The sequence below is a fragment of the Astyanax mexicanus genome, chromosome 3 (genome assembly GCF_023375975.1).
Source record: "Astyanax mexicanus isolate ESR-SI-001 chromosome 3, AstMex3_surface, whole genome shotgun sequence".
In the NCBI taxonomy this organism is placed as follows: Eukaryota; Metazoa; Chordata; class Actinopteri; order Characiformes; family Acestrorhamphidae; genus Astyanax; species Astyanax mexicanus.
In genome coordinates, this window is record NC_064410.1 from 14,145,354 (window position 1) to 14,165,361 (window position 20,008).

Here is a 20,008-nt window from a genome sequence, read left to right on the forward strand (position 1 = left end):
AAATTACTAAGAGTTACTAACTGCATATACACAACCTTTATTTAGTTTTCTAAATTAGATTAACATGTTTTGCTAAAACATCTAAGAAAACGTACTTAACCATTTTCATTTTTATACAGTAAATGTTTTTTTTGCCGATGTAGACGTTAGCGTTACTGCTAACTTTACTGTGAGCTGAGTGGTTGGTGAGCTGATGCTGGAAGACTTAACACTGAAGTTTAAAAGCTTTATTAAATACATGTCTGCGGTACTGAAACATTTACTCTCGTTTAATGTTGGGAAAATTATTCATTTTTGTATTGTAAAAATGATCAGACTTTCAAATTATGATTTTGCTAAAATGCTCCATATGAACATATTCATTGTAGATCACTCTGGAGCGCCCTCTACTGTCTAACACAGTCTAAAATCGGGATTCTCCTCTTTAGCAGACTGATAAAAAAAGGAATAATAATAAATAATAATAAAAAAACATAATAGTTGTTATTGTTGGATATTTCCTTCACTATCAGTATCTGATTGATATAACCTAATATTTACTTTATTATTTCATATATGTGTTTCTATTACTTTGACATGCTTACTGTTTTGAATCTCATACACATATGTTCATATTTATCTTTTATTTTTGCTGCGAAAAGTGAATATAAATTAAGTTTTAAAACTGTATTTTCAGCTTATTGAAACTAAAGAGCTGTTTTAGCCTCTAAGTTCTGAGCTTAAATTGGGATAGGAACTAATCCGACGAGGGAAAGTGACCGGCGGCATCAACGATTCGAAAACAGTGACGGACAGAGGGCGTGTTCCAATAGCTCACACGTCCACTCGATCACTGTGCCCTATTTAGACAAAACCTCCGGGTGTAGCAAAAAGTGAGGTAACATGGTGACAAAAACAGCACAGCATGTGCTAATAACACATTTCTACACGTTTTTTTGCCTTGCATATCGCCTTTTGTGATAAGCAATTTTTGATAATACTTTTATTATGTTCTATTTATTTATTTATAGGCCTGGATAATGTGTTGTTGATTTAACTGCGATAAACAATATTACATCTTTTTTTTACACTAATTTAATTAGGGATTTTAATGATTGTTACTTCAAAGCCCAAATAATTAATAGAGATAGTATAATAGATTATAATTCCCTACTGCACCATTTACACTATACTGACAATAGTATTGGGACAACTGCTTATTAGTTGTTTCTTTTGAAATTATGGGTATTAAAATAAGAGTTTATTTTGCTTTTGTTGGAGTAACTGTCTCCAATGTCCAGAGAAGACTGTTCAACTGTGAATAGCTAAATGTGTTGAATAGAACACTCATTTTTGTGAGCAATGCAAATACAAACCACTTGATTTCTGTAGTGCTTACTGTATAATTATTTCACAAAACTTATTATTTTATAAAACATAGAAAAGACTGTCCAGTCAGCTCACAGTAGCAGTAATGTCCAAAAATCGTTTAATGGGAAAAAAAGTTTCCTTTGCCTTTTTATCAAAATACTTAAGTATACTTTCCAAAATTAAACTAATATTTTGACAAATAGTTAAACTACTATTTTTAATTGCAAATTTGAGCCATTGAGCTGTTTTGACCCTCATTTATTTAGGACTCCCTCTAGCGGTTAGCAGTTATTTTCTGGTTGAGGAAGTGGGCAGGCTCTCCATAACCCGGCTCTGTGTGTACTACTCAGTGCACTATTTCTCGGCGGTTTGGGACGCGCCCGCAGCGCTGCTACTCACTGGGTGTGTGTCAGTTTGCCCTCATGGCGAGTTCATAACACTGTCAAGGAGCCGCGCGGAGTCGGTGACCCGGTGATGTAGCGGGTAAACGCGGGGACGCTGGTTTATTACACGCCGCGGCTGCTGCAGGTTCTGATCCTCTGGAGGTAAGAGTCTCTGGTGTTCGGGTGCTGAAAGCGGTCAGTCTGTAAACTCCTCAGTTACTGGGTGAAATAAAACACTGTAACTGAATGTCCTGAAGTGATCGGTCGGTCTGTGCGGCTTATTATAATGCTCTATTAATCTGTCGATTCATTTTTATATCACTTGATTAATCAGTGATTATTATTGTCATGCTCACAGGGCGTATCTTGGTACAATATTATTACCATACGTTGCCCATGGTAATGATGAAATCACCATACAGTAAATCTGCTACTAACTACCTTACTAATAAATCCTCAATATCTACAATTCTACAATACTTTACAACATCTGTGTTACTGAAGAGGATAAAATACTTATAAATAAGGAAATTCCAGAATTTATCAGATTATAGATTTATTGGTGTCAGTTTCACAGAATTTAACAACCAGTATTATTCACCACTGCAATTTCAGGAAGCAGTAACTTTATGAAGTCAAATTGTAAAGCGAGTCTAAGGGAATTTAGAGTGCTTATGTTTCTTTTTTTTCTAAGAGACAATCCTATCTCAGCATTTACACATCATAACAAGATCGGTTTTGTCTCTTAGAACATTTTCATACATTTATAAAACAGTCAATTATAGCAGTGAAAACCAAACAGAAAAGAACAGTCACATGTGTGGCAGGTTGGAGTTTTACAATAGTACTGGAGTGTGGTAAAACAGAAATACACTGCTCAAAAAAATAAAGGGAACACTCAAATAACACATCCTAGATCTGAATGAATGAAATATTCTCATTGAATACTTTGTTCTGTACAAAGTTGAATGTGCTGACAACAAAATCACACAAAAATCATCAATGGAAATCAAATTTATTAATCAATGGAGGCCTGGATTTGGAGCCACACACAAAATTAAAGTGAAAAAACACACTACAGGCTGATCCAACTTTAATGTAATGTCCTTAAAACAAGTCAAAATGAGGCTCAGTATTGTGTGTGGCCTCCACGTGCCTGTATGACCTCCCTACAACGCCTGGGCATGCTCCTGATGAGGTGGCGGATGGTCTCCTGAGGGATCTCCTCCCAGACCTGGACTAAAGCATCCGCCAACTTCTGGACAGTCTGTGGTGCAACGTGACGTTGGTGGATGGAGCGAGACATGATGTCCCAGATGTGCTCAATCGGATTCAGGTCTGGGGAAAGGGCGGGCCAGTCCATAGCTTCAATGCCTTCATCTTGCAGGAACTGCTGACACACTCCAGCCACATGAGGTCTAGCATTGTCCTGCATTAGGAGGAAACCAGGGCCAACCGCACCAGCATATGGTCACACAAGGGGTCTGAGGATCTCATCTCGGTACCTAATGGCAGTCAGGCTGCCTCTGGTGAGCACATGGAGGGCTGTGCGGCCCTCCAAAGAAATGCCACCCCACACCATTACTGACCCACTGCCAAACCGGTCATGCTGGAGGATGTTGCAGGCAGCAGACCGCTCTCCCCGGCGTCTCCAGACTCGTCACGTCTGTCATGTGCTCAGTGTGAACCTGCTTTCATCTGTGAAGAGCACAAGGCGCCAGTGGCGAATTTGCCAATCCTGGTGTTCTCTGGCAAATGCCAAGCGTCCTGCACGGTGTTGGGCTGTGAGCACAACCCCCATCTGTGGACGTCGGGCCCTCATACCATCCTCATGGAGTCGGTTTCTAACCGTTTGTGCAGACACATGCACATTTGTGGCCTGCTGGAGGTCATTTTGCAGGGCTCTGGCAGTGCTCCTCCTGTTCCTTCTTGCACAAAGGCGGAGGTAGCGTTCCTTCTGCTTGGTTGTTGCCCTCCTACGGCCTCCTCCACGTCTCCTGGTGTACTGGCCTGTCTCCTGGTAGCGCCTCCAGCCTCTAGACACTACGCTGACAGACACAGCAAACCTTCTTGCCACAGCTCGCATTGATGTGCCATCCTGGATGAGCTGCACTACCTGAGCCACTTGTGTGGGTTGTAGAGTCCGTCTCATGCTACCACGAGTGTGAAAGAACCACCAACATTCAAAACTGACCAAAACATCAGCCAGACAGCATAGGTTCTGAGAAGTGGTCTGTGGTCCCCACCTGCAGAACCACTCCTTTATTGAGTGTGTCTTGCTAATTGCCAATAATTTCCACCTGTTGTCTATTCCATTTGCACAACAGCAGGTGAAATTGATTGTCAATCAGTGTTGCTTCCTAAGTGGACAATTTAATTTCACAGAAGTTTGATTTACTTGGAGTTATATTGTGTTATTTGAGTGTTCCCTTTATTTTTTTGAGCAGTGTATATAACCAGAAACTGCTTATTCACTGGGTATTTCCATGAAATGTGGTCGTAATTTTCACTTTGTAAACAGAGTGAAAATGTATTTTTCCATAAGGGCCTTTCCACCGAATGGGTGCCATTTGGGGAAAAAGAAAATCATTTAAAAAAGCATGTTTAAAAGCAAGTCCACTAATTCCTATGATTTGAAGTCTTTATTTTAAAGAGATGGTTGAATGCATGTCCAAATAATTGATATTGATGACAAAAAACATCACTGTATATGCATGCGCATTGTGTTTTTCTAAAATATTCAAAGCTATTTTTATATTTAAATAATTAATACATTTATTTACATGTAATGTATTAAACAAATGGATAAATGATAAACCAAACAGAACTGTCGAAAGTGGGTTACATTAATATTTATATTAATAAATCAATTGTTGTTAGAGCAGTAAATGAGGGCAGAATCCGGATAACACTGCAACCAATATTCCTCACTGCTGGTTTACGTATTCTTTAGTGCCACCATGTGGAGGAGCACCTATGTTTCAATAAAAGAAAAATCTATATCTGTTAGCACATATCGATAATGTATGACAAGCCAAAGTAGGACTGGTTATTGTTTTAAAACTGTTGATACCGGTTTGATAGGATACTTAAAATACCTTTTTCTAAATTGTAACCAAAAAAAAAGATAATTGTTATTATACATTGTATTTATTTAACAGCCGACATGAGTAATCTCATTTTCGCACTGTCCTCAGGAGAGACTTCATCTTTTTGGATCTGTGGTGCTTTATTGAGAACAAAACTCACTGCTTGTGCTTAAACTACAAATATTGCTACAATATTGCTTTATGAAACTTTAGTTTTAATATTGTGATTTTTGAGAGGTGGGCAGTAATAAAAGTGTAGTGTGGTTTAGGTCAGGCAGACTAAAGCTTTTTTACTGTATTATAAGATCTCAGAGAGAAAGAAAGAGGAGGGAGACGGCGCGAGAGAGCAAGCACCTAAGAATTTAGCACATCGGCGGTGTGTTGACAATTTAAATGATTACCAATTTGCATGCTCACTGTGTTTCTGCGCACAGTCTCTGCTTGTGTGCACCAGGGCATTATCGTGTTTGTTTTTACCTCGCTGTATGCACTCATGCATAGTATCAAAACAGGCTCTTTTTTTTCTAATTTATTTTTTATTTTTTTTAGTCCTTTTGGTATTCAGTAGTACCAAGAGATTTCAGATGGTGCCTTTTTGGTATCGAATTTCATTATCCAGCCTAAACGAAAGTGATATGATATATCACAATATCGATATTTTGTCCAGCCTCTCCTTTGCACTGCTGTAAAAATGTTTTTTGGTCACGTTTGTGGATTCTGTATAGTTTTAAAAGTGCTTTCTGGTGCTGTGTGTCGTCAGCCTGCAGGCTCCACTGGAGAGCTGGGATGGTGGGATATGACCCCAGTTCAGCTCTGACCCCGGAGGAGGCCGCTCTGGCCGGGTCAGCTGCCGGCATGGTCACCCGGGCCATTATTAGCCCACTGGATGTGGTGAAGATCAGGTTCCAGGTAGGACTGTAATGATAATGGGGGATTCCTGTAATGCTGCTACTTTGTTACACGCATCAGCAGAGGGACAAAGAACAATTCTGTAAAAGTTAGTACACTGTGTAAAATAAAAATACATCAAAAATATATTCACAATAGAACATCGAACACATGTCACTAAGCTTAATCCCTCTGGGTTGGCTTTCTGTACAGGGATTAGTCCTTGTAGTGATAGACTACATGTCCCTTATTATGGAAATTCTTTATTTGCAGTGCTGTATATTTCAGGATTAGGCCTAATCCCTGTCTGAGAAACTATTTAACCTTTTTAAATTGAGATAAAAAAAAAAAAGATGTAAAGGGGAAGAGGAAACGAACCCATAATAGAACAGCTAAACTCATTTAAAGTGGGCTGAAGCAAAACTGAAAACTGTTCTATTTAACATTTCAGGATGGTGTTGTCATATGGCTTTTTCTTTGTATGATACACGTTAACCTACATTTATACATTTAATCAAAAACTGATTTTTGAAGTATATCCTGAGCCCAGGCTTTGATTTCCAGTACAGAATCAGTACTTATTTTATAATGTAGTGCCGCCTGAGAGCCCGAAGATCACCAGCATTCACTTTGTACCATCAACCCTGTCCCTTTCACACAGGGATTTCTCCAGAATTTACGAAAAGAAACATTTGTTTTACAAGTTTTTGGCAGATTAGTAAACATCTGCCTATTTTGTTTCTGAGAGACTTGGACTTGTTTTAAGCCCTTAATTGTCCAGCCTTATTTGGCTCTGTCTCAACTATTTTATCAAGTTCTAAATGAATTAAAATTTTTCACTAAATAATAAAATGTCTTACTTTCAAATCTGATAAGTGTTCTTCTAGGTTCTATTGTGAATGAATGCATTCAGACCCTTCTAATAAAAAGACAGTAGTGTTATGCTCCTTAACAGCAAACTCAAACAGCAAAATCAGTCTGTATTAGAATTGGAGAGAATCTGAATTAAGCCAATAAACCTTTTACAGAAAGACAGTAAAACACACTGGCCTTGTTTTCTTTCTCAGAAACAGTTCAGTACTTTGCGGTTCTGCCACAGACACTGATCTCATGTGGAAACAGTGTGAATGCTTACAGCATGAATCACTGTCTGACTCACAGTTCCTCTCCACCCCACTGCCCAACTCAAACTACTTCTCAGGATGGAGGGAAAACTTTAGAAACCATATTCATATTATGCTTCACTTGAGACGAAAATAAAAAAGTTACAGAAAATATCAAGTCATGGTTACAAAGTGTCAGAAATGGGTCATATGAGTGCAAAAATAAGTATCAAATGATTATGACCACTTCCTTGTTCCTACACTCACTGTCCACCTTATGAGCTCCATACAAATCATATAGAAAACTTTGTAGATCTGTACTTCTTCTGTTATTTTACGTACTTTATTATCTTCCCTTCATCCCTTTAAATGTATAATTTATTTATAACTTTATTTGAACCTTTGTTCTTTATAATGCTCAGCTATATTATAAACTAAGGGTTATCCTCATTATAAGTGAACAGTAACAGTTGATTGTTTCTTGTTTGTGTGTGTTTTTCTCCCTTTTCACAGCATTAATTTATTTTTGTGTATTTTGTGGTTGTGTGTTGTTGGTGATGTGTTTGTGATGTGATCTGACGGTGTGTGTTTGTGATGTAGCTGCAGATTGAGCGTGTTTCCTCCAGAAAGCCTCAGGGGAAGTACTCCGGCCTGCTGCAGGCATCTCGCTGTATCCTAAAAGAGGAGGGACTTCCGGCTTTCTGGAAAGGCCACATTCCCGCCCAGCTGCTGTCTGTGTGTTACGGAGCCGTTCAGGTAACACACACTCCACAGAGAGGGAACAGCATCACTGTGACTCTAATCATATCTACACATCTGTATACTGACTGTACCGAAAATCCCTGCTGAGAAATCCAGCTAAAGACTAGCTTTTACTGGTAGCTGGGTTCAGATGGTTGAAACATGTACCTGTACTGGTAAGCTGTCTGGTTAACCAGCTCTTCATCAGCACAGTGTATGTTGGATTTGATTTTGGTTAGTTTGATCATGTTTCTAGACTAACTAAACCATTACACTTAAACAAAAACATACCCAATCAGCTTAACCAGTTTGAGCTGGCCAGGCTGTTTTTCTATAGCAGGGCTCTAAAATAATTAGGTCTAAACCCTGTTATAACTACTTTGTAGTATTTTACATACACAGCAAAGTAATGGAACTGCATCAGCGTCACATTACAACCTAAAAACCAGCATGGGTATTTAAATATTACACATTTTAAAGTAGCTCTCTTATCTAATCTCTAAAACTAGTAATCTTAAAGGCTGCGCTCACAAAGCAGGTAGTGTGTTAATCTGATTTTCTCACCAAATCTTATGTTTATTTTAGGATGGCCATATAATCGTATTAATGTTACTCATATCTGACATTCATCTGAGCAGTTCACGCTCCTAAACAGACATGCATGTGCTCAAGAGCAAACCTTTTATCTTCTCCAGCATCACAGGAGCTATTAAGTACTTCCTAAAAAGAACATATTATTTAGTCAGACCCACTTCTTTAGTTTGTGCCCTTCGGACCCCGAACCCCCCACCCAACCCATGTTAAAAAACAAAAAACACAGGGTTTGCAACATTTCTCTTTCAATTTGTTTGTCATTACTCTCTGTTTTTTAAAGATATGCCCAAATCAGATAATGATAAAATACATAACTGAAAAGTATACACAGAAGCGCAACATAGAACCTACTCCTATTCTGTGCCCCCTTTAGCCCCCCTTTGCAGGCCTCCAGTTTGAGAACCGCTGGCCTAATAGACCTAATAGACTGCTTTTTGTTTAAAAAACAAACATATAAAAGCATATTGTGATAAAAAAGGGATCACCAGGAATATCATTATCACAAACATTTACTGAAATACTGAAATATTATTCAGGGCCACATTTCTCACACAGATTTTACAAACCTTTAAGCAGTACTATCAGCCATCTACTGCCTGTCCTGTTGTCCATTTTTATAGATACTATGTGGCCAATGGCAATTGGGTTATTACAAACTTTGTGTGTGTGTGTGTGTGTGTGTCCGCATGTGCGTGTGTGTGTAGTTTGCCAGTTTTGAGGCACTGACAGAGTTGGTCCATAAGAACACTTCCTATAACAGCCAGATGGCCGGGGTTCACTTTCTATGTGGTGGTTTAGCCGCCTGCTCAGCAACCATCGCCTGCCAGCCACTCGACACACTCCGCACACGCTTCGCTGCCCAGGGAGAACCAAAGGTACACACATACACACACACGCACACACACACACACACCTGCTGCAGGTGGCACCATGCTTTACTTTCCATTTAGCACAAACTTGTAGATGGGTTTTGCACCAGTATATAAATGTAACATAGCTAATCACCCTATTATTTACATAATCAGTTACATAACAATTTCATTTAGTTAAAATTATCACCAAAAACGGCTTTTCATTCAGAGTACTTACCTTATAACTTGGAAATTGACAACCTACACAGATTAAGAATAACATTATGATCACTTTGTAATTCTGTAATAATTACAGACTGTAGTATCTCAGCATACTTCATTATCCTCCTATCACTCTGTTCTTCAGTGGTCACTATTAGAGCAGCTAGAGCAGCTATTATTCTCAGGGTTAATCTCAGCACAGCAAAGACACTGGCATGGTGGTGGGGTATGTGGTGGTGTTGCGCTGTGTGTTTGAGTGTATCAGACACAGCAGTGCTGCTGGAGTTTTTCAACACCTCAGTGGGGAGCGTCCTATGGGCACTGATGAAGGACCAGAGGATTACCAGCACAAACTGTGCAGCAACATATTCAGAGCTTCAGTCTCTGACTTTACTTTATCTAAAAGGTGGAGCAGATATAGGTAGGAGTGTCCAATAGAGAGGAGGACAGTGAATAAACACAGTGTTCAAAAACTCCAGCAGCACTGCTGCATCTGATCCACTCGTATCAGCACAACACATACTAACACGTACAACACTATTCCAGTGTCACCGCAGTGACAATTACTGAATGACTGCAGTCTGTGATTATAGAACTGCAGAAGGTCCTGTGTGCTCAGTGGAGCTGAACAAATAGATAATGGGTATAGTAACAAAGGAGGTGTTAATAATGTTCATAATGCTTGATCAATGTAAACACTTGTTATGTTGTGTTACTATTTTGATAGAGCTAAATGGATATGTGTGGTAACAGAAATGACTTGCAGGTGTATCGAACACTCCGGCACGCTGTGGTCACCATGTACCGGCAGGAGGGGGCGCTCACCTTCTACAGAGGCCTCACCCCCACGCTGGTGGCTGTTTTCCCATATGCAGGCCTCCAGTTCTTCTTCTACAACATCTTCAAAAAGCTGCTGGACAACGACAGCACCAAATCTAAAGGTCAGGGCTGCATATTGGGCTGTATATTGGCAAGAATCTGGCAATACATATGATTCACTTTACAATACAAGGACCATCATTCATTATACTGATATATTGTGATAATGTTCAAAAAATCAAAACTAATTTAAACTAAATCTAAGCATCAAAACCACCCTGAGATATAAAAATAAAGTCAGCAAAGGATCTAGTCTGTATTATTTTATTTAGTGATTGCCACCACTAATATAAATATTCCATCTAAATATCCACTAATGAAAGTCTTAAAAATGCGTTGTGAGTCTTATTACTAAGCAAAGGACAAGGTTGCCAGATTCCAGATTGGTATTTTGGCACAGCGCTTTTATAAACTTTCAGTTTGTGTGTGTTCAGAGCTTAGCCGGTTATGTTTGTATATGCGACCGGTGTTGACTCTGACTACCGAATTCATACGTTTTTACTGTTAATAAGTAGACTAAACAGTCTCTTCCTGTATAGAGCAAAACCAATAAAGGACTTTGAAGCCATTTTGCTAAAAGCCAGGATATCACAATAACTTACAATATCACATTTACACAAAGTAAATTTTTACATTAAGCTTTCATTAATGTTTTAGCCACATTACTTTTGTGTCTTTAATGTAACATGTCTTGATGTTTATTAGGTGGTCTGCAGAGTCTGCTGAGTGGCAGCGCCGCAGGGGTCATCAGCAAAACCCTCACCTACCCATTCGACCTCTTCAAAAAGAGACTGCAGGTCGGCGGATTCGAACAGGCCAGAATGCACTTCGGCCAGGTACAGTCCACACCCTCATATGCGCTTTGTTGATGTGAAAGAGCAGCTATATGTATCAAGAATAATTATGACGGATTTGAAATTTAAAAAAAAGTTAGTCTGGAACCCTGATTAGGTATGAACATCAAGCTATGTGGAGGCACTATGGTAACTATGGTAAGGCCCTCGTCTCGTCTACGTCCATGGTAGATATTAAACAGCCATTAGCCTGCTGCTGTCGATTAGCAAAACATCTTTCATTAACATGCACTCCTGCTGTAAGTCATGAAGCTGAAGAATAGTGAAGATTTTAGGGGTGCCGAGTGGTCCAGCGGTCTAAAGCGTTGCCACTATGAGCGGGAGGTCGCAGGTTTAAACCCCCGCTCATGCAGCTTTACCATCAGCTGCCGGTGTTCAGAGGGAGCACAATTGGCCCTGCTCCCTCTGGTGGGTAGATGGCACTCTCTCCCCACATCACTCCTACCTAATCTGCTCAGACATAAAATCCTGCCTTCAAGCTCATTAAATACATTAAAAACTCATTAAATACATTAAATACTCATTAAATACATACCATTCCATTATTTTTTAAATATTCACAAAAGTCAGCTTTCTGCATAAACAAAGATACCAGATAGCTTTCTGCAGGATCCCAGGCCACTGTGGGTTTACAGGAAATGATATGGCAGATGACCTTGCCAAGAAAGCATCAACAAAAGAGATCTCAATCCCACTTTTGGCCCTTTTTTACATCATAAACTCCTTCATCAAATCCAAATGGCAAGAAGAGTGGGACCAAGAGCTTTAACTCAAGATCAAATCAGACAATCTACACAAGATGCCGCATAGGTCACTTAAAACTAACACATAGACCATATAACAAACAACAAAATGCCATCTTGTCAACCATGCAACATCCCACTAACAATGAAACACATCCTCATCGACTGTTCTGCCTTTAACCATGTAAGACAATTTTACTATCAAGAAAAGAACATAAAAGACCTTTTTGGGAAAAAAAACCCCACCAGAGATGTGAAGTTTTTTATCACATCTTAACCTTAAACACCTAATTTAATACACCTATAGAGAGTTTAGGTTTTTCCTTATCATGCTATAACCTTTTAACAACTGTACTCTATCTAGACATATAAAACCAAGTGTATGCCACAAATAGCCAATTTTGTGCTGAAGTGGCAATAAAACCTCAACAACCAACCAACCCCACATCACTCCAAATGTGATGTCCGCAGCACAGCGTCTGTGAGCTGACCTTTACCGAGTTACTGCGCTTTCCTCTGAGTGCGCTTTGATGCCACTCGGAAATGGTGCATCAGCAGCAGCTCAAAAAGAAGTGGTGGCTGACTTCGCATGTGTCGGAGGAGGCGTGTGCTAGTCTTCGACTTCCTGGTCTGTTGGGGCATTACTAGTGATAGGGGGAGTCCTAATGTGGGTTGGAGTAAAATTGGGGAAAAAAAAAAAAAAAGAATACAGAAGATTTTATGCTCGGTCCATATCGTGTGTAACCATATATCAGTGGGACTTGTTTGCATACTGGCTATCTGCTTCAATTTCTTCTCCAAATTGTTGCTCCCCAAATCTGTGCAAAAATGCGTAAAATAAATCAGGAAAAGCAGAATCAACAGCTGAAGGAGTCTTTGTCATGTTCAGGACCACACTGTTGGGACCTTGGACTCCCAAATCTATGATTAGTCTGAAGAATTTGTTCAACTTATTGGTGTTGTTCAGTGTCGCTTTGCTGCATCGTAATTAATTTGCTTAAAAAATGTAAATAATTTTAACTTGATTTGTCAGTTGTTGCTCTGTCACGTTCTCCTATAGGCACTGAATGGTTCTTAAAGTGGTGTTTCTGTGTTTGCTCTGCAGGTGCGGACGTATCGGGGCTTTGTGGACTGTGCGATGAGAATCTTGAAAGAGGAGGGTCTGCGCGGATTCTTTAAGGGCCTTTCTCCTAGCTTGCTGAAAGCTGCTGTCTCCACTGGACTTACTTTCTTCTGGTATGAGTTCTTCACAAGTGCCATCGCCAACCTGAAGAGCCATCCATGAGCAGAGGAGCTGAAACATGGAGGATGTGGGAGCTACTGCTGTGTGTGTGTGCGTGTGTTATGTTTGTGTGTGAGGGATTTATAGTTTATTTAAAATATTTTTTTTATCTTCTTAATACCTGTTAAGTGTCAGAACTACACAGTGATGGTTTAACACAAACACAGATTTTCACAGATTTTCACAATTTTCCACCGAAACCCCAAAGTGATGTTGATCAGTCACCTCCAAAAAGGTCTAAAATTAGCTTCATGTGTTTTGCACTTGAGCTGAAAGGATGAAGGCTTAAATCCTAACAGTTAGCATCACGCTGCATGCCTAAATCACCACGTTTATCTTAAACCATGACATGGTTCTTTTATCTCAACATGAATATCTATAAACCTACAATTGTTTTTTTAAATAGCTATTTTGAAGCCTGAGGTAAGATCTGTGTAATTACTGCTGTGCTCTAACAGTTTTACACTCTAATGCTTTTCCACTGCAGGTCCAAATGATTGTTAAGGCTGGTCCCATACTGTTCTGTGCTGGTGTGGAACCATTAACCTGTTAACTGTTTATTTTTCCATTTGCAGCATTGTTTAATCGGGCCCAGGAAGTGCAGGAAACTAGCAGGCATACTAGCTAACCAAATACAAACTGAAGAACTGTGTGTTTTTACGTAAATACCAGCCTCTCCCACATTAACCCACATGGCTACTGCTGTGTTCACATTCCGGTGACCAGATTTGTCCAACGATGCAAATGCTGCGTTAGCCATACTAGCATACTAGCATTGCTGGTGACTGGGCTCATCCAACATCACTTTGGCAGCTGCTCAGTTCTCCCATTGGACAGTTTCATGGCCTGAAATACAGTTAGCTAACTGTGCTAAGAACTGCGCTTGTTCGGCCCTGCAGTGGAAAAGTGGTTTAAGGCTCTGAAACTTCATTTAGCTTCTCTCAAGATTAGTTTAAGCAACTGATGTTAACATAGCTAATAATAAAACTGTCAGTCATCCTTATGCGAATACTAACTAGCAGCTATTCATTCACTGTAAGCCATGTTGGATTAGATTTTGGATTGTCTCTTTAAAAGAAGAATTTGGTATTAAATGTAACCAAATGACACCCTATACCAGAACCAATGTGATTTAGGCACCCAGTTTACTTTATGCTAACTGTCAGACATGTCTTTGCTGAGGAAAATGGAAATATCTGTCATTTTTTTTATTGTTTTAAGGGGTTAGTACATCCAAACATCACTAACCTGGCTAATACTAATTTAAAACTAGGCTTTTATTCATAGCTTTTCCTGGTTCACTATCCGTGAATAATGATTTTAAAATTTTACTTTGTAATATTTTTAGCAGATTTGTTCAGTCAGTCAGTCAGTGTTTGTAAGGGTGATGGTTGGTCTGGAACTTTTTAATCACACACTTCAGCAGTAATGATCTGCAGTCTAAATGAACACTCAGTGATCCAGTAGCTCACAAAACCTAAATAACACTCATGCTTAACTTTCCTCATTTCTCTGGACTCAGGGACTGTCTCTCTCTCTCTCTGTTGTGATGTGGGTCTTTTCAGAACAGGAATTAAATACATTAGGCTAGCATAACGTATCACAGGAACAAAAATGGATATGAAATAGTTTTGAGGTGAAAAATCATCTCAGTCACTTGTTGTTTACTGTTGTTCCTCAGAGGGGCTTTTAAATGTTTTTGAACCCGTTTCTACAGGTCACATGTTAGCACTGAACAATATCATGGTATAATACATAGATTGTTATTGCTACGGTTACATTTCTTCATAGTTGTATATTCATGTACCGCTTTAGCTGATGTTGAGTTTATTAAATATCAACTTCATACACAATGTCATGATTGTTTTCAGTGACGTTTTGCCCTGGAATATGAAATGCGAATATCGATTATACACAAGGCAGGCAGGCTAACATTGCTGCACACTAGAAATACATTACATGGATGTTAAAACTATGTCAATACCAATATACAGGTTGTCAAAAATTTGGACACAAATTCTCATTTATTTTTTGAAATGTATTTATTTTAGTATTTTCTACATTGTAGATTAATATTGAAGACATCAAAACTATGAAGGAATACATGTGCAATTATGAAGTTAACTAAAAAAAAGCCAAAATATTTTTACACGTTCTTGTTAACTAATTTTCTTCACTCTGCCTGTGCTCCAACTCGTCCCAAAACACCTGGGTTGTGTTTTTATGTCAGGTGTGTGTGAAGCCCAAGCACTTTATTTGTCTGTTATCTAATCATGTATTTGTTCCTTCATAGTTTTTAAGTCTATAATATTAATCTACAAATTTAGAACAAATTTTAATGAAAATGTGTGTCCATACTGTACAAAGATCAGCCATAACATTAAAACCACTGACGGGTGAAGTAAATAACATTAATGGTTCCAAAGACATATGTTTAGTGTGCAGCAGTGCAAAATTTGTCTATCCAGTGATGTTTAGAATAAGGTATGTAAAGTACTGAGCAGTGGGTTTAGGTTTACTGTGAAAATTAAAATGGAAAAACTCTATCTGGCAAAAAAGTGTTTTTTCTGGTTTGAATTTAATATAATAATTAAGTGTTTTACTGAAAAATATTCATTACATTCTAAATTTCACAGATTCCTGAATTATTTGTATAGTACTGTAGGATTTATCTGTTTGTTTTTCCGTCATGGTTTTAGAATGTGCTTGCAGTGACATAGGAAAATGAAATAAATTTACTTTCTAGAAATGTTATCATTTTCTAGTTTTAAAACCTGTACTCTATAGTCAATTATTAATTATACACACAGTTATGGTTTCTCTTTATCCTGTTAAAACATCACCTTGTAACTAGAACTTGTTGTGTATTTAAAGGTCAATTTCACCAATTTTTCAGAATTCACTACATAATTAAATGGTCAAAATGTAAAAACTCATTTCATTATCTGATTCTGACTTCTTACATTGCAACCACTGGATTGTGCAGTGTAATGAAAAAGTAATGAAATTCCCTTTTAACATGAAACATATTTCTGGCTTGATGTTTTCATTTACTTTTGCTCATCTGTTTATCAGTATGCACAAGTGCCTACAGATGAATTTCTTTTTGTATTTATTTAGATCATATAGCATTGCATTCTATAAAGCTTGTCATACAGCTTGTTCATGATTATCAGTTGTTCATTAAAGTGTATGGTTCACATATTGGGTTATGGAGCCCTTTAAACACCTTTTAATTTTTTTAAACGTTACATTAGAAATTGAATAATGTGCCTGGCCAAAAAAAGCTTCAATTGGATTTAACTAGGTAAATTATGTGGAGTTGCTGCAGTTGGTCAGGTCTAGGTTCAGCAACAGTATGTGCTGATGTGCTGAAAGAATGAGGTCAGCTGACTACCTGAATATACTGAATATAGACCAGGTTATTCCATCAATGGATTTTTTCCTTCATGATGACACGGGCATATTCCAAGAGGAATTGTGAGTGATTCAGGGAGCATGAGATCATCATTTTCACACATGGATTGAGAGAGTTCACCACAGAGTTCAGACCTTAACCCCATTAAGAATTTTTGGGATGTGCTGGAGAAGACTTTGTGCAGCGGCCAGACTTTTATCATCATCAGTGCTGCATTGCAGAAGCTTTTTGAAACAATGCCACAGTGAATGCGTTCTGCAATCAAAGCTAAAGGTGGTCCAACTAAATATTCGAGTGTGATCTTTTTTTTTTGGTGGCAACTTGTTTTTTTTTTTTTTTTTTTTTTTTTTGGCCAGGCAGTGAATACTTGGTTATTTTTTTTTAATGTCTGACAATCAATTTTGAGTATTTGAGTATTTTTTTGCAGTGTTTTTGCTGTAGTCCTGAATTTAACAAGTGCCCTGAAGTGGCTCTCTTCAATCACTTGGTGTATTTATGTATGTTGCTATACTGTCTGTGTGTATTTGGAGTGGGAAAGTGTTTTCTGAAATATTTTTTTTAATAAAACCCAATAACAACAGTGTTGTAGATGTTGTAAGAATGAATAGTACTTTGATATGAATATTAGGGTTGTGAATTGGCAAGGACAAAGTGATACAATACATGGGGTACAGTTTAGCACATTGTAATAAACAGTATATACTGTACTTATACCCCTTAAACGTTTTTACATTGTCACCTTACAACCACAAACTTCAATGTATTTTATTGAGATTTTGAAGTTATATATCTTATATATATATATATATATATATATATATATATATATATCAACACAAAATAGCAAATAGTTGTAAAGTGAAATGATAATGAAACATGGTTTTTAAAATTTGAATCAAATAAAAATCTGAAAAGTGTTATGTGCAAAAGTATTCAAATAACTGGCATGCTAGTGCCACAATTAGATGCGATTTAATCTGAATGGTATTAAGACTAAAAAGGCTGTGTGCGTCACTCTCTGTGGTCCTACTGTCCTAATTATGTAAGTATCTGCTGGCTATCATCCTCTGTTCAAAAGTTATTAGCGCTGGAAGTCGAATATCAAAAATAAAATTAACTTTACTGTGGCGGCACAACCAAGATATTAGTTTAGGGGACAAACACTTTTTTACACAAGGCTAGATTTATATTTACTCAGGTTATCTTTGTCTAATATCAAAATTTATAATCGGAAGAACATCAGTGTGAAAAACAAGCAAAAGTATATTATTGCACTGATAAGGGGATAATAATATTAAAACTATGAATATACAGATGTGTAGAGAGTTTCTGTACAAGGTGGGGACACTGCTCACACCACACAAGGGATTCCAGAAATATGTATAGATTCATCTACTTGACAGAGCCAGACTGCTCTCTGTACACTTATTAGGCATATTTTATAGGGCCTCACAAATTAATGAACTCCCCTCGCATCATGTTAAGCTTACACTACAAGACTTTTAGATGGATTTTAACAAAGATTTCCAGTTGTGGTTGAGTTGGCTAGTTGGCTCTAGTCTGTAGACTGTGGTGCAGTCTGAGCTGACAGTCAGAGTGAGTGTCGTGTAGTGCAGCGATTCTCAACTGGTGAGTTGGGACCCAATAAATACAAAAAAAAACAAAGATTTTGAATAAAAAATGCTGATTTTGTCTTATATTGGAAAAAAGGGACAGAAAGAGTTTCTTACTAATGTAGTCTGAATACAGAGATATGCTGAAAAGTGAAATATTTACTGTTGTGGCCTTATTTATATAATCTTTTATACATGTAGTTGTCATGTTCCTCCTGTTTTTTGTTTAATTAAGGTAATTCTGAATTTAAATTTACTTTGCATGCATATATGTATGTTTAAACGCGTTTCGAAGGCTATTTTTCAAAAATAAATTTGTTTGGTTTGTATTCTATAAACATGGATCACGACTTAATGAATCCAGCCCGATCCGGATGGGATTAGTTTCTCACGGGGACGTCTGTGAAAAATATTTCACACTTCTTCTCATTAATAAAGCTCAAAGTATTCACATACATTACTCAGTTAGAGGTATAGATGTTCTGGTCTGTCTCTGTGCTTTTCCTCTACAATCTTTTCCTCTAGTTTGTCTCACCAAGTGCTCTTTAGCACATGGCTTTGTTTTGTTTTAGTTTAGTCTGCTCTCTTATCTCCTGCTGCTCCTTCCCCAACACTAACTCCATCCCCGAGGTGGTCAGTACACAAGAGCAAGCTGCAGCATGGAAGCTAGCAAGTGGTGCTGCAGCATGGAAGCTAGCAAGCGGGCTGGCTCAGCTGAAACCTTAGCTGCTACACAGCCTAAAAAGCCTTGGCATGTTTTTAAAAAACTCGGTGACCAAAGAAGGAATAAAACAAGAGTAAGTGAGTGAGTAAGCAGTGAGTTCGGAAGTTTCTCTGCCTCTCCTACCAGCAGCACCTGCCCACTCTTGACAGCAGTGAGGTCATAACTGAGATCTAGGTCAGGCTGCAACAAGATAAAACGGTAGGCTACTCAAATATATCTGCTTAACCAAGCAGTATATTACTAGGACCTGTAAAGTAATAATTCTAGCTCTAGGGTGTGTTTTGTTGGAGCAGTGTTTTTTTTTCAGAATAACCGGATTGGCTTAGCTAACATATAAAGCTAATGTGCATAAAGCTAGGTTAGCTAACTACAGATAAAGTTCACATGAGATGGTTTATAATGTGCAAACAAGAAAAACACTCCAAACATATTAGCTGAACTCATCTTTTACTGGATTGTAGATTTAGCCTCATCAACTTGGCAACCTGAGCGAGTTTCTCGTCTGTGGGCGGGGCTAACAACTCTCTGTGGTGTTATGAAATTGGACAGCTGTAGCTATTTAACACGCTTGCTCTCTTTTTCCTATTGTATGCACCTCTAAGTTGCAACTCTATGTACAAAAATAACAAAAGAAAAAAGTCAGATTATGCCATGGTGAACCATGAATTTTGTGTAGCTTTAAATCCCAATTATTTACAAATTTTTATGACCAGTTTGATATTTTAAACAACCATAAACATACTGCCAACATAATTCATTTTACATTAACCGTGGACAAATCAAATAATAATTCAAATGTTTTTTTCTTTAAAAACAGAATTCATGCTGCTGTGTTGGGGTCCTGTTTTATATAAAACGTGAAGTATGATAAATTAAAACCTCAAATGTTTTAGGGTTCTCCAGTTTCACCTCTGCAATATATACAGGATATTTAAATAAGGCCAGCTCAATTGTAATCTCCTCAGCAGTTTTATAAGGTATAACATGGCAAATTTACTTGCAGTGGGATTACTTTATTCTGACCTGCTACACTGGCAAGACAGCCAGCATAAAGAAAACCCCTCCCACACACTGTTCTGTTGTAATATTCTATACTTTACTAATGTACTGTACTCCACTATTCTGCAAGAAGTTTCCCAGAATCCACAATATATGCTCCAGTCTGTAAAACAGCTTCTGTCCATAAGCTGTTAGACTCCTGAACTCTGTGCTCCTTCAAACAACATCCATCATACAATGTCAATTCCAAAATTAAAGGCTTATCTAGAAGCAAA

The 20,008-nt window shown here is 38.0% G+C and overlaps 1 protein-coding gene across 1 annotated transcript; it reads left to right on the forward strand.

Moving 5' to 3' along the window:
- Positions 1 to 1,737: 1,737 nt before the first annotated feature.
- Positions 1,738 to 16,977, forward strand: LOC103042047 (mitochondrial thiamine pyrophosphate carrier). The gene is made up of 7 exons (XM_049475906.1): positions 1,738 to 1,895; positions 5,583 to 5,731; positions 7,414 to 7,569; positions 8,853 to 9,023; positions 9,988 to 10,162; positions 10,806 to 10,936; positions 12,803 to 16,977. Exons 2-7 carry the CDS (start codon positions 5,609 to 5,611, stop codon positions 12,980 to 12,982), a joined length of 936 nt encoding a protein of 311 aa, XP_049331863.1. The 5' UTR covers positions 1,738 to 1,895; positions 5,583 to 5,608; the 3' UTR covers positions 12,983 to 16,977.
- The last annotated feature ends 3,031 nt before the right edge of the window (positions 16,978 to 20,008 follow it).